The 14279-nt window shown below is 42.7% G+C and overlaps 1 protein-coding gene across 1 annotated transcript in view; it reads right to left on the minus strand.

Moving 5' to 3' along the window:
* The window catches only part of LOC116003893, a 27156-nt gene extending 23535 nt beyond the window's left edge, over positions 1-3621 (minus strand). Inside the window, exons 1-2 of the mRNA XM_031243834.1 lie at positions 2998-3621; positions 1771-2727 (exon numbers count right to left, since the gene is read on the minus strand). Coding sequence (XP_031099694.1) covers positions 1771-2727; positions 2998-3621 — 1581 coding nt within the window. The remainder of the gene's footprint in view (positions 1-1770; positions 2728-2997) is intronic.
* Positions 3622-14279: the final 10658 nt, after the last annotated feature.

The following is a 14279-nucleotide window of genomic DNA, read 5'->3' on the forward strand; positions in this document are numbered from 1 at the left end:
GTTCGGTAGTCATGCGTCATGTACCGCATTAGTCCTGCCTTCTCAAATTTCTTCAAGACTCTCTCCGCCATTGTTGGATTTGGCGAGTGGGTGATGAAGCCATCTTTGTCAAGGATGCTTCCCGCCTTGACTTGTTTAATCTGAGAGCGTATGTGGTCTAGCTCTCTCTGGTATGCACTGGAGGATGAAGATGAAGATGAAGAAGATGATGATTCAGACGCCATTGAAGAAAGTTTGTGTGTTTTGGAGGGAATGTGTACAGCGTCTAAGGATTTGGGGATTTTGGGTATATGGTTTTGAGTTTGAATCCGGGTAAAGAAGAAGGATTTTGCTTTTATATTAGGCGGATTCGGGTTGGATATATGGGTAGGGTTGAGAGTTTGACCCGTGGAAGGATCCCGGTTGATTTAAAAGATGTGAGAAGTCAGAAATACCCCTGATAACGGTCAGCTTATAAGGTATTTTGGTAAGGGTATTTCGGTAAAGTATAGAACGGTTTAAGCTTTGAGACAGTGGAGTATTGATATTTTAAAATAAGCATGCTCCCACTAATCAAGATAATGCCCTTAAGTGCGAAAAACCGTCAGTAACCGATGACCACGTGGCTAGCATTAATATCCAAAGTTAGCCGTTTCCCCTCATATATCAGATTCACCTCTCGAAGGTGAATTGTCTTCCACATGAGTTTAAGGATCTTCCCCCTGAGTGATTGATCCCTAAACCTCCTTATTCCTCCGTCTTGATCTGGTTAAGGATCTTCCCCCTGAGTGATTGATCCCTAACCCTCCTTATTCCTCCGTTCAGAGATATCAGTTTGTTATCTTTCGAAGTGACCTCTCGAACTACCCTTCTTCGAGACATAACGTATATAGACAAACTGATCGGGTGACCTCTCGAACTACCTTTCGAACACAGATTGCGAGAGAAACAAGTTTGATTCATCTACAAGATATCACTTGGAACATATCCTTAAGTTCATTTAGTGATTTCCAGATATATTACATATGAATCAATATCCTATTAGATTCCTTAGAAACTTTTGTTTGGCTTTGGTCAGCCTAATAGGAATCTATCGTTAAAGCAGAAACTAGCCATCTAAAGTCCTATTTGTCTAATAACAGAACTAGGGGTGGCTATTCCCTTTTCTTGTTCTTCTCTCCGGAGCTGCTTACTATAGTTGGGAGTGACCATCTTCATCGCTAATCCTTTTAAGGTCTTTGGATTAGGTATGATCACCCCTTTGACTGCTGCTGACCTCAGAAAGTCCCATCTGGTCTTCCTCTCCATTTCCCTTGGTTCTCCATTTGGTTGAGGAAGGCCCTTTTCCAGAATGTGCAGCAGTAGGAGTCCCTCTTGTGCAAGACTCTCTTCCCGATTCCAGTATCCCATCGTTGTGGAACTTCTCGTATTTGGGGATCCATTCACCTTGGATGGGAATAGGATTCTTGCTTGGATTATCAGGAAGCTCCGTAATCTGTTCACCCTTCGTTAATTCTGGATAGTTTTCTCCTTGAAAATCTTTGGACTTGACTGCCGGTTTCTTTCCTCTATAAAAGAATGGAACATCATCTTTTCCTTTCTTTTTCTCCATGGGAAGTTGATGGTTTGATCTTCTGAAAGAAACCCTCCTTTTTATAGCCCAATACGGTTATCACTTTTGAGTCACGGGATGTAATATGAATGACCATTCAATGCTTGTGTAACTCCAAAGCTGCCATAAAGTTGATGAAACTGCCCCTCATATGCGAAACAGTTCATGGCACTAAATACAAGAANCACGTAGTTGGGTGCCCGCAACCTTGTCAGCTTTGTATCTTGCTCGTCCACTGGTAAAGTGCCATCCTTCTTGTACTTTGTAATGTGGTCAATCCAACATGGCTCTCTAGTTTGCACGGGGCAGACCCATGAGATGTCGATGCTGGATGTCTCCAAATCCTCAACCCGAGCAATCTTACGAATGTGGCTGGGGATCCCAGTGGTCAGCTTGGAGATCATGTCAGCGTCATCATTCTGTTCTCGAGGTACTTGGTGAATTTCATACCCCTCGAATTCTCGCAAGGTTCGCAGCACTGCGTACCTGTATCTTTGCATGTTCTCTTCATTGGCTTCGTATTCCCCAGTCACCTGGCCGACCACTAGCTTGGAGTCACATCGGATGCGAATTTTTTCTGCTCGTAGTCTTGCTGCTAACCGTAGTCCGTTGAGGAGGGCCTCATACTCCGCCTCATTGTTAGATAATTTGAAGTGGAACCTGATTGCATAGTAAGCGCGGAATCCTTCTGGGGTGATGAGCACTACTCCACCACCGCAACCTTTACTGTTGGATGAGCCATCCGTAGACAATGTCCACCATCCACCATCTTCATTCTCCACCTGCTCCGTCCCCTCGCGGGCTGTGCATTCTACTATGAAGTCTGCGAGAGCTTGACCTTTGATGGCGGGTCTTGGTTTGAATTCAATGTCGAACTGGCTGAGGTGCATGACCCATCTCGCCATCCTAGCAGAGTTAGTGTTCCGTAAGAAACTCCCCAATGGTTGATGTGAGAGTACATGGATAGGATGAGCTTGGAAGTAATGGGCCAACCTTTTAGAGGCGATGACCGTAGCGAATACTGTTTTTTCTACGGCAGTGTACCGTAGCTCTGCATCGTGTAAAGCTTTGCTCACATAGTAAATGGGACGCTGAGTCCCTCCTTCCTCTTTGACCAACACGGAGCTTATCGCACCCTGTGATATACCCAGGTATAAGAGTAAGGTTTCACCCGCCTCTGGTTTTGCAAGCAGTGGCGGGGATAACAAATATTTTTTCAAGTCATCGAAGGCCGACTGACACTCTGGAGTCCATTCAAACCCCTTATTCTTCTTTAGTATCTAGAAGAAGGGGAGGGATCGTTCGGCCGATTTAGATAGAAATCGAACCAAAGCCTCTAAGCGACCATTGAGTCTTTGGACTTCTTTGATGGACCGCGGGGGTTCCATGTCAATAATGGTTTTTACCTTTTCTGGGTTTGGTTCTATCCCATTTCTAGTGACCATAAATCCCAGAAACTTGCCCCCATTAACTGCGAATGTGCATTTTTTAGGGTTCAAGCGTAAATTGAAATTTCTCAGAATAGAAAATACCTCGTTAAGGTCTTTGACATGGGAGGCACCTTTGCAGCTTTTGACAATTATGTCGTCTACGTATGCCTCCATGTTTCGTCCCAGCACTTTTCCAAACAACTTGGCCACCATCCGGGTGTAAGTTGCGCCTGCGTTTTTGAGGCCGAACGGCATGACCAAGTAGCAAAAAATGCCTTCTGGAGTGGTGAACGCGGTCTTCTCAGCATCCTCCTCATGCATGAATATCTGATGGTACCCACGGAAGGCATCCATGAAGCTCATCAATTCGCATCCTGCCGTCTCATCTACCAGCTGATCTATGTTTGGCAAGGGGAATCGATCCATAGGGCAGGCTCTGTTGAGATCTGTATAATCCATGCACATTCTCCACGTGGAGCCTTTTGGTGGGGCCAGGACTATGTTGCTCAACCACTCAGGATAATAGATCTCCTTGACATGTCCTGCCTGTGTCAACGCGACCAACTCGTTCTTCACAAAGTCCCTTCGTTCGGCCGTCATGTATCGCTTTCTTTGTTGTACTGGTTTCTTGGTAGGGTCCACGGCTAACTTATGGGTTATGATGTTTCGATTGATATCTGGCATGTCTTCTGGACCCCACGCAAAAACTTCTTTAAACTGTCGGATGACTTCGACTATCTGGGCTCTTAGTTCCGGTGCCAACCTAGTGCCAATCTTTACAACCCTATCTGCTCGTGCGGGATCGACCACCACGTCTTCCGTTTCAGATGCAGGCTAGGCAATTTTTCTGTCCAATTTTCTTGCACGCTTTGACATAACAGCTACGAGCTGCTCTTTGATCTTCTCTCGCAACTCCTATCCCGTATGGCGTGGGAAATTTCATGCACAGGTGCTCCATCGAAATTATCGCCTTCAGATCTTCCAAAGCTGGCCTCCCCTATATGATGTTATGGGCACATGTGAGTTTCACCACAATGAACTCCATGTTTATTTTGGAGGTGTTGGGGCTCACGCCTATCTCTACTGGTAGTACCACGGATCCCTCCGTCTCTATTGAATCCCCAGTAAAACCAGAAAGTGGAGTCCGTACCTCTTTGAGTTGATTTCTGGGCAGTCCCAGTTTGGTGAAAGCGTCGTAGTACATCACGTTGACTGAGCTTCCAGTGTCTACGAGTATGCGATGCACAATGTTGTCGTTGATTTCCATCTTAATTACCAACGCATCTTGGTGAGGCAGTGGACCTTCTGGGAGGTCATCGTCAGAGAAGGTGATGGCTTCCCTCCTCTGCTTTTTTCCCTTTGGAAGGCTGACCACCTCACCTACATATAACTGGCGGCTCCACTTCTTCCTCTCTGCTTGTGTGTCTCCACCTGCAGGACCTCCGTAGATAAAGTGTATGGTCTGCTTCTTGTGTTTCCTGGGCTCTTCTGTGTCTTTATCAGAGAGATCACGATCTGTTACTGTAACTTCGTCATGTTCCCTTTTCTTACCACTCGAGGATGACGGTTCGGAGCTGTCATCCTTCTTCCAAATGTTTTTTGGTAGATTACGCGGAGGTTGTTGTTAGCTTGACTTTTGGCCTGACTTTTGCTGGCCTAACCGTTAGATTTCCCGTCATATGTCTCGAACATCCACTGTCAATGAACCACATGTCCCTGGTGTCCTGCAAGGCAATTAAGCAAGTTTAGGTACCCAAACTTTGGGTCCTGGTGGGTTAGTGAGTTTAGGCATCCATTTATACCTTGTGCCCATTATTCCAGGCCTAGGCGCAATGTAGCCATTGTACGTTTGATAATCATAAGGAATACTAGCAAAAGTTTTAGGCCTCTTTGGTGCATAAATCAACTTAGGTAGAGACTTTTCGACCGGCTTATGCACCATGCCTTTCATACGCTGTTTGGTCATGTGAAATAGCTGAAAGTGAGGTTTCTTCCAGACATTGTGATTCGATGACCAATCCTCACTAGATGGATAGAGTCTGCCTTTCTCCATCCGTGAGTTCCTAACTATGTGGATCTCAGACCTTCCATATTTGCCTTGAGGCGCATTATATGGAATGTAGCTCTTTTTGTACTTGGAATGGCCTTGCAAGAGATAGCGAGGTGATCTCTCGATATTGTTTACCCGGCCATTCTTCGTAGCTTTCCTATACTTTTCATTGCTGGTGTATAGGGACGGTTTATGAATAGCTACTCTGGTCTTTTCTGTTGGTCCTTTATGACCTTTATTTGGTTTGGGTTGAGATCCTTCATTTCTTGAAGTTCCCAAACCATTGGTCTGTTTATTTCTCGAGAGATGGTCTCGATGGAACCCTAGACCGGTTCTATCACTTGTAGGTCTGTGATCATTCACCATTTTCTCCATAGCTTTGGAGGAATTAGAGTATGATGCTATAACCTTTCTAAGATCATTTTCTGTGATCTCTCGAGTTTTGCACTCTTCAGTTAGTTGGATTATTTTAGCTTCTAACTCACTTACTTTGAGAGTTAGCTCCGAATTCTCTTTTGAGACGTTCTTAAGCATATCTCTTTCAGCAGTTAGCTTGCTGTTTTCCTCCCTGATTTTGGCATGAGTGCTATTAGCGACTGCGAGATCCCTTTTGAATGTTTCAAGCATCTCAAAGGGATCTTCATCGCTTCTGAAGGAAGAACAACGAGAGGTAGAAGTAGAGCAACGAGATGTGGAAGTAGAGGTTACCTCATTGTCAATGGCCATTAGGCATTGATTCTCTTCTTCCTCGGTGTATAAGCAGATGAGCCCCCTCTCATCCTCTGAGCTGCTGCTGCTTTCACTGGAGCTCGACGTCTCGGACTCCTCGATTGTTCTCTCGAGTTCCTCAGCAACAAGCGCCTTTCTGCGCAGATGTTTCTTTGTATCTCCCTTGAAGCCACTTTGTGCTGGCTTCTCTTTAGGTTCCTCCTTTCTCCTGGAGTTCCTACATTCTAGGCCTTGATACTTGCTTACCTTAGGGTAAGGACAGTCAGCCTTGAAGTGCCCCGGTCTCCTACAGTTGTAGCATAGACCTTGATCTTCTTCCTCCATTCCTCTGGATGTGTATTTCTCATTTTTCCTTCTTGAGGAGGAAGGTGAACTTGTATTGCTTTCCGGTGTCTTCTTCATGAACTTCCTGAATTTTCTTATGAAGAAAGCAAACTGTTCGTCAGATAAAAAATCAGTGGGATTAGGATTTGACCTTGAGGAGGTGGTTGGTTGGTCCGCAACCAGTGCCACATTCCGTCTGTCCACCAGGTCCTCATCTCTTGGAAACATCTCAAATTCGAAGGCTTTGAGATCTCTGAATAGTTGGTCGGTTGTGGTGTTCTTCAAATCCCTGTGATCACGCATTGTGATCACCTTCATATCCCACTCCTTGGTAAGGCCTCGTAAGACCTTCAGGTTTAGCTCCTTTTGTGGAATCTCCTTCTCGAGATCACTGATCTCTATTGATAGCTTCATGAAACGAGATTCCATGCTGTCGATGCTCTCCCCTGGCTTCATCTTGAAGTCCTCGAACTTCTTCATGGCCACGGTAAGCTTGTTCTCCTTCTCCTGTTCGTCACCTTCACCAATCAACATCAAAGTATCCCATACCTCTTTCGCCGTCTTGCATTTTCTTACTTTTGGAAAGATGGTTTCGTCTATAGCTCTGAAGAGAATATCCTTGGCAATGTTGTCCAAGTTGTTTCTCTTCCTATCATCACTTGTCCATTCTTCCCTAGGTTTGGGGACATACTTCGGTGTTTCTCTGGTTTGCTCAGCAGTCATGTTTACCATCATGATCTTGACTGGTCCAGATGTTATAACTTCGGCCATCTCATCATGGAGGGCTGATAGGTACGCAAGCATGCGTGTTTTCCAGTCATCGAACCTGCTAAGATCAAAGAGAAGATGTCTCGACAACATGCTATCCATATTAGAAGAATTATCTCGTGCTTTGAAAACTTTTAAAGGATTTTTCAAAGAAGGATCTCTAGGCAATATAAACAAAGGTTTATATCGATCAGAGAACTTGCTCTGATACCAATTGTTGGTCCCAAGGGGATGGGGTACAAGTCTAGAGGGGGGGGGGTGAATAGACTTGTATAAGATTTTGCAAATCTTTTCAACCTCTCGTGTGTATTGAACTTAGGATGTTTAGGTTCGATACCTCACGAGGTGAAGACAAAGTTTTATGCGCAGCGGAAATGTTATCCCCTTTTAGTTAGCACGAGTTTGAGTTAGTTCGAGAAGTGCGTTTATATGCAGTGCAATCGAGAGGTTAGCGAGAGATAAAAACAGTAAGTAAATGCAAGAGAGATTTTTAAGTGGTTCGGCCAACCCGCCTACGTCCACTCTTCTTCCAGAAACTCCCTGGAAGGATTGCACTAAAAACTTCCCTTATTTAGTACAATATCGAGCGCTTGAGCTTTGATCACGAAGCCCGCCTCAAGCCTCAGGTTTTTCGCCCCGCTTCTTGTTACTCCACCTCTCGAGCACTTGACCTTTGATCACCAAGCCCGCGTCAAGCCTCAGGATCTTCACAAGACAGCTACCAGGTTACTCCGCCTCTCCAAGGTCTTTCTCCCCGCTTCCAGCTACTCCACCTCTCGAGCACTTGACCTTTGATCACCAAGCCCGCGTCAAGCCTCAGGTTTCTTTCACTCGGACAGCTGCCAGGTTACTCCACCTCTCTTGCTTAATCCAAAGCAAGGTGTTTTTGGTTGTCACAGTTGAATGTAACAGGCTCCAATCTGACCACAAGCTATCGTTGAATCAACTTCAATGTAGAGCAGCTTCGGTCACCTTCTGGATGTATAACAGTTTAAGCTTTGTAACTCTCTTGAAACACTAAGATGTGTTTTCTCGCTATTTTGAATATCAGGATGATATTCCAAGTTTAGCACTTGCACTTGAACGTTTTAGACTGACACTTCTTAAGAGTTTCGAACCCCTTCACTTCACTTCCCCTATTTTTCTTTCTGTGTCTTTACGTCCTTATATATGAGAGTAGAGGAATAATTCCGTTGGAGGGAAAATTATTCCGTTTGAAATTTGTCTCCCATGCTGATCATGGGTCTTGCATATTTTCAGCATATTTCATGGAGTGGTGATCTTGTAACTTGAACCTCTTTGTCTTGTAGTGAATGTTCCATAGTTCACTTTTCTTGAGTCCATGCTCCACTTTCGTCTTTTGGTAAAAGTTACTCTTTTTATATTCCCATTATTCCTTGTTTGTAGGGAATCAGACCACTTCAGCATTGGTGCACCTTTTGACCGTTTGTGGTGGAAATCTGACGTGTCATCCATTTCCGCCCATTTTGAAATCTTCACGTTCGGCACCTCTTCATTATTCCATCTCCATGATATTCTTCTTCTCCAGACTTTAAGTATGACCGTCCTTCAGCTTTGTTGGAGAATTGTTAGTGTATCGAGACCAAGGTTGATATCTTGAATGCTTAATGTCTCGAACTCAAATATCGAGAGGTCTATCTCTCGAACTCTGTTTATGTCTCGAACTGGATAACTGTATCGAGAGGTCCTACCTCTCGAACTCTGCTTATGTCTCGAGACTTAGTTGATGTCTCGCAGACCCTTATTCCTCCAGTGTTGTCCCATGCCTTCTTCTGATCTGTCTATATGATTACAACACACGAGACTTCTAAGATGTTCAAACAAATTTCCCTCAAGCTTAAATATTTTCCGAGTTGAGCTCAAAGTTACTCGGTTGTATTTTCGCTCTTGGTTTACTTGTCGAACTTACAGCGTTTTGCCTATGCGTCGAGACTCGGGGATTTCTACTTAACAGTTGGTATCATCAAAACCTATTACATGATGTTCCTAACAATTGGCCTTTTGCCTTTTCGACTTCTCCTCATGTCAACCCCTCATGCCTTTTTCTATTTATGATCAAGGGTTTTGTTTTCTCATTAAGCTTACCATTAGGCTTAACTTTTGCCCCATGCCCTACCAAGGTTAGTTCAATTCCGGGCCTTGCTAGTTTTATCTTTCTCAAATTAAAAAGTGCACACTCCCACTTCGAGAGATTCTTGACTAAGGTCTTACGTAAATAAGAGGTGAACATCATGCAAGCAGGCAAGAATATAAACTTATTTGGCTCTAAACACTCTCATGGGTGCGAAAAGTAACTTCCTCAAAGATATTTCGAAAGTAAAAATTTTTGGGCATCCAGTCAAAATTCTCTCTAGATAACACAAATAATAACTCTCTTTTCAAAACTGCAAATGCACCCGCTTATCATTCCCAAGAGCTTCAACTTCTTATACTAAGCATGTAAGCATATAAAGCACGAAGTGCGTCCTTTCCACACTTTAAAACAAACATCGTCCTCGATGTTTCCATACGTACAGGGTAAAGGAACGAAATAGGGATACTAAGGATATACAAATAAAAATCCCTTTCCACACTTTGGAAATTGCTCTGAGATATAGGGTATGCATCAAACGATCCTATTAATTATGGTAAGCTCTAATATACTCATACACAAAGCTATAAAGAAAATATTTCCACACTTTAAAGATCAAAACAGGGCTTAGAATTAAAAGGGATAAGAGGATAAACCAAGTATGCATCCCTCTTTCCACACTTTGGCTTCCAGCATAGGCCTGCTCCCGGTATAAATGCTCTATAAGAAATGGAGACAGAACATACAACAAGGGTTTTCGGAGTACTATTCAATTCTTATAAGCTGATAGAAATATAAAAGCAGAAACATAGATAATAACGCATGTAAATAAGCAGAATTATTCGAATAGAAATGCAAAAAAGTAAAGCAGTTGGAATGTAAATAACATAAAGCAATAAAGATAAGTAAAGCATAGTAAAGAAATAAAGGAAATAAAAGTCGGAACCCCGCGCATAGGGATCCTAATGTTCAGATGGGGCTATCAACCATAGTAACCACTGTCAAGGAACTCAGTATCAAATGTCAATAGGTCAGGATCGAGAATAAACAAAGGAATGCATCAGTCATCACCGAAGGGCTGGAATTGCCTATCAAATCTAGCTTCGAGCGTAGCAATTCTCCTATCATTTTCCTCCAGCGCCCTTCTCATGCGGTTGAGGTCTTCGGTGTGGACATCCTGTCTCGCGGAGATGGATGTGAAGTGGCCTTCTTGCCATGTATGCTGCTCACGCCAGTAATTCATCTGTTCATCATGGAGCTGCCTATGGAAGTTCTGCGTCGTGTCCCAATCCATTGGAATAGGGCCTTGCTCCTGTGCAGCATCCTCCTCCTCATTCTCTTCCTCGTCCTCATCATCATCCTCATCACAAGCCTCTAGATCAGGTGCATCATCACCTCCAAGCTTTAATTCTGTGGCAAAGAACTCACCCACGGAGAAAGGAATTGTGCAACCTTCAGCTCTTTCTCCCATCAACCGGTCCAATAGGCCCAACCTGAAGCATAGTCTAGTAACGAAGGGACCGATAAACACAGTCTAAACCTTAGGCTTTTTCTGGGTCTGGAGCCACATTCTAGCTTGAATGCCCATGTTGATGCCAACCTCATTCTCCATGCACCACATGTAGAACAGATCCTGCTTGTATACCTTGTTGCGATTTGTGGTTCTGCCGGAAAGATTTATAGCAAAGGCTAATCTGATAGCCTTCAGAACATTGTGGGTGATGAGGTTTGCCTTTGAGTTTGAAGAGTTGTATGGGGCATTGTTAGTGATGCTTCTCCAATATCGCCTAGCAACTACGTCTGAATCAAAATCCTCCTTGAAGTCTCTGAAATATGGCATGGACACGCTCACTGTATCATGGAATCCGAGCGTAACACCCAAAGTGTTGACAGACATACTGTAGTGGTTGCCGAATAGAGTAAACGAAATGGATTTTCTTGCATTGTTGACCTCCTTTCGAATTTCCAAAGTCGCCAAGAATTTATAAGTAACAGGCACATAGGTGGGTCCTCTCCACTCAAACAGATGGCGGAGCTGTGGGTGCCTGAGAAGTCCGTTTACTTCGTCCAAACAACCGAATTCTCTTAAAATGTTGTCATCGAAGTGACGGCCAACAGAAAGCTGTTTCCCTTTATAGTTATCCACTGTTGTAAGTTGGATGGGTGTCAAATGTCGTAATGACCCCGGCTCCTGCGTAGCCTGTTGAGCTGTAGCTTGTTGTCGTGTCCTAGATCGACTCGATTCACCATGATCGTGCTTTGATTTCTCTGCCATTTCCTTCGAGCGTCCCATCCTACAAATTGTAGAAATTAACATTCACGGTAATTGGATTTGAATAAGTAATTCTCAAATAAGTCACCATTGTAATTGTGTAAAATTACTTGTCAAGATAACGGATTGCAAACATATAGGGCTAAGGATTTTTGAAAATTTCGCCATAGTTTCCCCTATATTTTGGACAATTCTAGCATAAGAATATCAACAATATCTTTCCATTATCACACACATGCATAAATTCATCATAAGATATATCAATTTGATAGTCAAATAAGAAGTCAACTACAAAAGTCAAGAATTTCAAAAAGTCAACTTCATCTTCTTCCCCAAATTCAAAATTAGGGTTTGAAATTGAAAATTCAATTTGGGCAATGTAGCATGTGAAAAGTCAAATTGATGGCATATAATAGTTCTACAACAAGTTTATTCATCAATTCAAGCATCAATTTCATAATTTCAACAAGAAATCTAACAAACCCATTTGTTCATCAACGGTGTTCACACTTGAAGCTCAAAAATATATAACAATCCATCAATGTAACCATCAATAATGAAAGAAAACATCAAAGGATAGGTCTATGAAGCATTATAAACCAATTTAAACATTCAAAACATTCAAAATCATGCAAGGGAATGTAGAACAAATTTCACATTCAAGCTCTTCCAAACTCATGAATATTTAAGGATAAAGAGTTAAAAAGATGAGAAATTACCTTGATGTTGATGTTTTTGATCTTCTTTGAAGGTAAAAAGTAAGAGATGTGTTCAAACCTTGAGTTTGGGTTCTTCCTTGCGTGGAGAATAGAAGAGAAAAATAGGTTTTGGAAGCAAAATGGCGTGGAATGGCCGAACAAGGGTTTTAAATCCGTAGGAGGCTTTCACACCGGTCACATTCGTGTGACCGTGCGTGGGAGCTCTCTGTCTCGCTCCCACGCATGGCTACACGCGTGTGAGCGTGCGTTGGAAGCTACTGCTTCGTTCCCACGCACGGCTACACACGTGTGAGCTCACGTGGCAGTCCTCTGCATTGTTTTCTTCCGATTTTGTTCGTTCCCTTCACACCTAAGTCCAAACTTAGCCTTTCCAAAGCAATTTTTAGTCCCGACTCCTACAAGTTAGTCCTCAAAACATGGTTCTAAATGATTGTAGCAATTTATTAGAATAAAAACTTAAAAAAAAAATCAAAGCATAAAAATGATGTAAAGCATATTATTAAAACCTTGGGTTGCCTCCCAAGTAGTGCCACGGTTTACGTCATTGGCTAGACGCATCATACCTTGGTTAAAATTCAACCATATTCCTTGGTAGTGGGTAAGAAGCATTTTGGTACCCACGTGTTCTTCCATGTAAGCTTATTATTTTTCCACTTTGGTTTTGGTTTCATCTTGGCTTTGACCTTTGCCCTTTCATCTTCATCAGTTTCTTTTTTCGCATTTTCCTTTTCATTGATATGGTGCATGAACCGCTCGCATTCTTCAATTCGAGATTGGGACTACAAGAGGTAGTCTTGTTTCTTTGGTCATCTACCTTACATTGACATTTTCCGCAGATGGCATCCATTGGATCACATTTCACATGTGTTTCTTCCTTTGCATCAATGGCGTTGACTCTCTCTTTCGGATTGTTTTCAGTGTTGCTCGGGAGTTATCCGTAGTGTCGAACTGACATCATCTTAAACATTTGAGAAATTTGATTCTCAATTGTCTTAAGTGTGGCTTTAGACTCTTGTCTAAGACTAGAAATTTCTTGTCTAATCTCTTGAGTAATCTCTTGTTTCAGATTTGCCCGATCATTTTTCAGTTCCATAATCGTCCTTGTAAGTCTTTCATCTACTTCACGGATGTCATCCCTCCTTTGTTGAGTAAAGTTAAGTTGAGAGTTGTATTGTGGCCTGAACTGGGTCATTTGATTTCCATTTCCTTGGTTTTGATTGTACATCAGTCTGTTCTTGTCATTCTGTCCATATGCAGGCTTGTTTCCATAGTTGTATTGTCCTCGCGCTTGATATCCATCACTGTTGCTATTGTTCCAACCCTCTCCCTGTTTCCAATTGTTGTTTGATCTTTGATTTTGTCCATAAGCATTGAAGTTGGAGTTCCTTTAATAATCTACCGCCTCAACTTGTTCAGATGCAGACGGAGAAGTGCAAATATTGGTGTCATGAGATCCTCCACAGATATTACAATAAAGTGCCAATGCCATGCAAGGCTTGGGCTTTCCTTCCATTTTCTCTACCATAGCCTGTAGCTTTTTGATTTCGTGATTCATTGCTTCGATTTTGGCCTCACTCACCACTCGATTATCAACTTCATAAATTCCTCCATGATTTCCTCTTCGGTCATACCAACAGGATGTGTTCTTAGATATTCTCTCGATCAAGTCTTTAGGTTCTTGCAAAGCTAGGGAGACAAAGGCACCGCTGGAGGATGAGTCAAGCAACATTTTTCCTTCATCTGTTAACCCTCCATAGAATGAGCTAATCATGTCCCATGGGTGCATTAGATCTTATAGACATTGCCTTTTAAGAACTTTGAATCTTCGTCAAACCTCTCCCAAACTTTCAAGTCTTCCTTGTTTGAATTCTTGTATCAGCCTTCTAATCCTCATAATTTTTGTAATGGGAAAGAACTCGTTCATGAATTCACGATGCAATTGTTGCCACGTTCTGAAATGATTGTCGTCTTGGCTTTCCAACCATCATGCTGCCTCTCCTATAACTGAAAATGGGAATAATTTTAGTCGGACTATCTCCTCGCTAACGCCTTCTTGTCTGTACATCCCACATGCTCGTATGAACCTTGTAATGTGTGCGTTGGGATCTTCATATGGCAATCCTGAATATTGATTGTTTTGAACCAGTGTGAGAATAGTTGGATGCACGTGAAAGTTGACGTTCTCCATTGGAGGTACATAGATCGAGTTGTGCATGTTAAAATCCGGAGTCATGTAATATGCAATTGATCTTTGTGGTTCTTGAGGATTTCCATAATATTCTTCTTCACGAATGTTCTCTTGAT

The sequence above is a fragment of the Ipomoea triloba genome, chromosome 14 (assembly GCF_003576645.1).
Source record: "Ipomoea triloba cultivar NCNSP0323 chromosome 14, ASM357664v1".
NCBI lineage: Eukaryota > Viridiplantae > Streptophyta > Magnoliopsida > Solanales > Convolvulaceae > Ipomoea > Ipomoea triloba.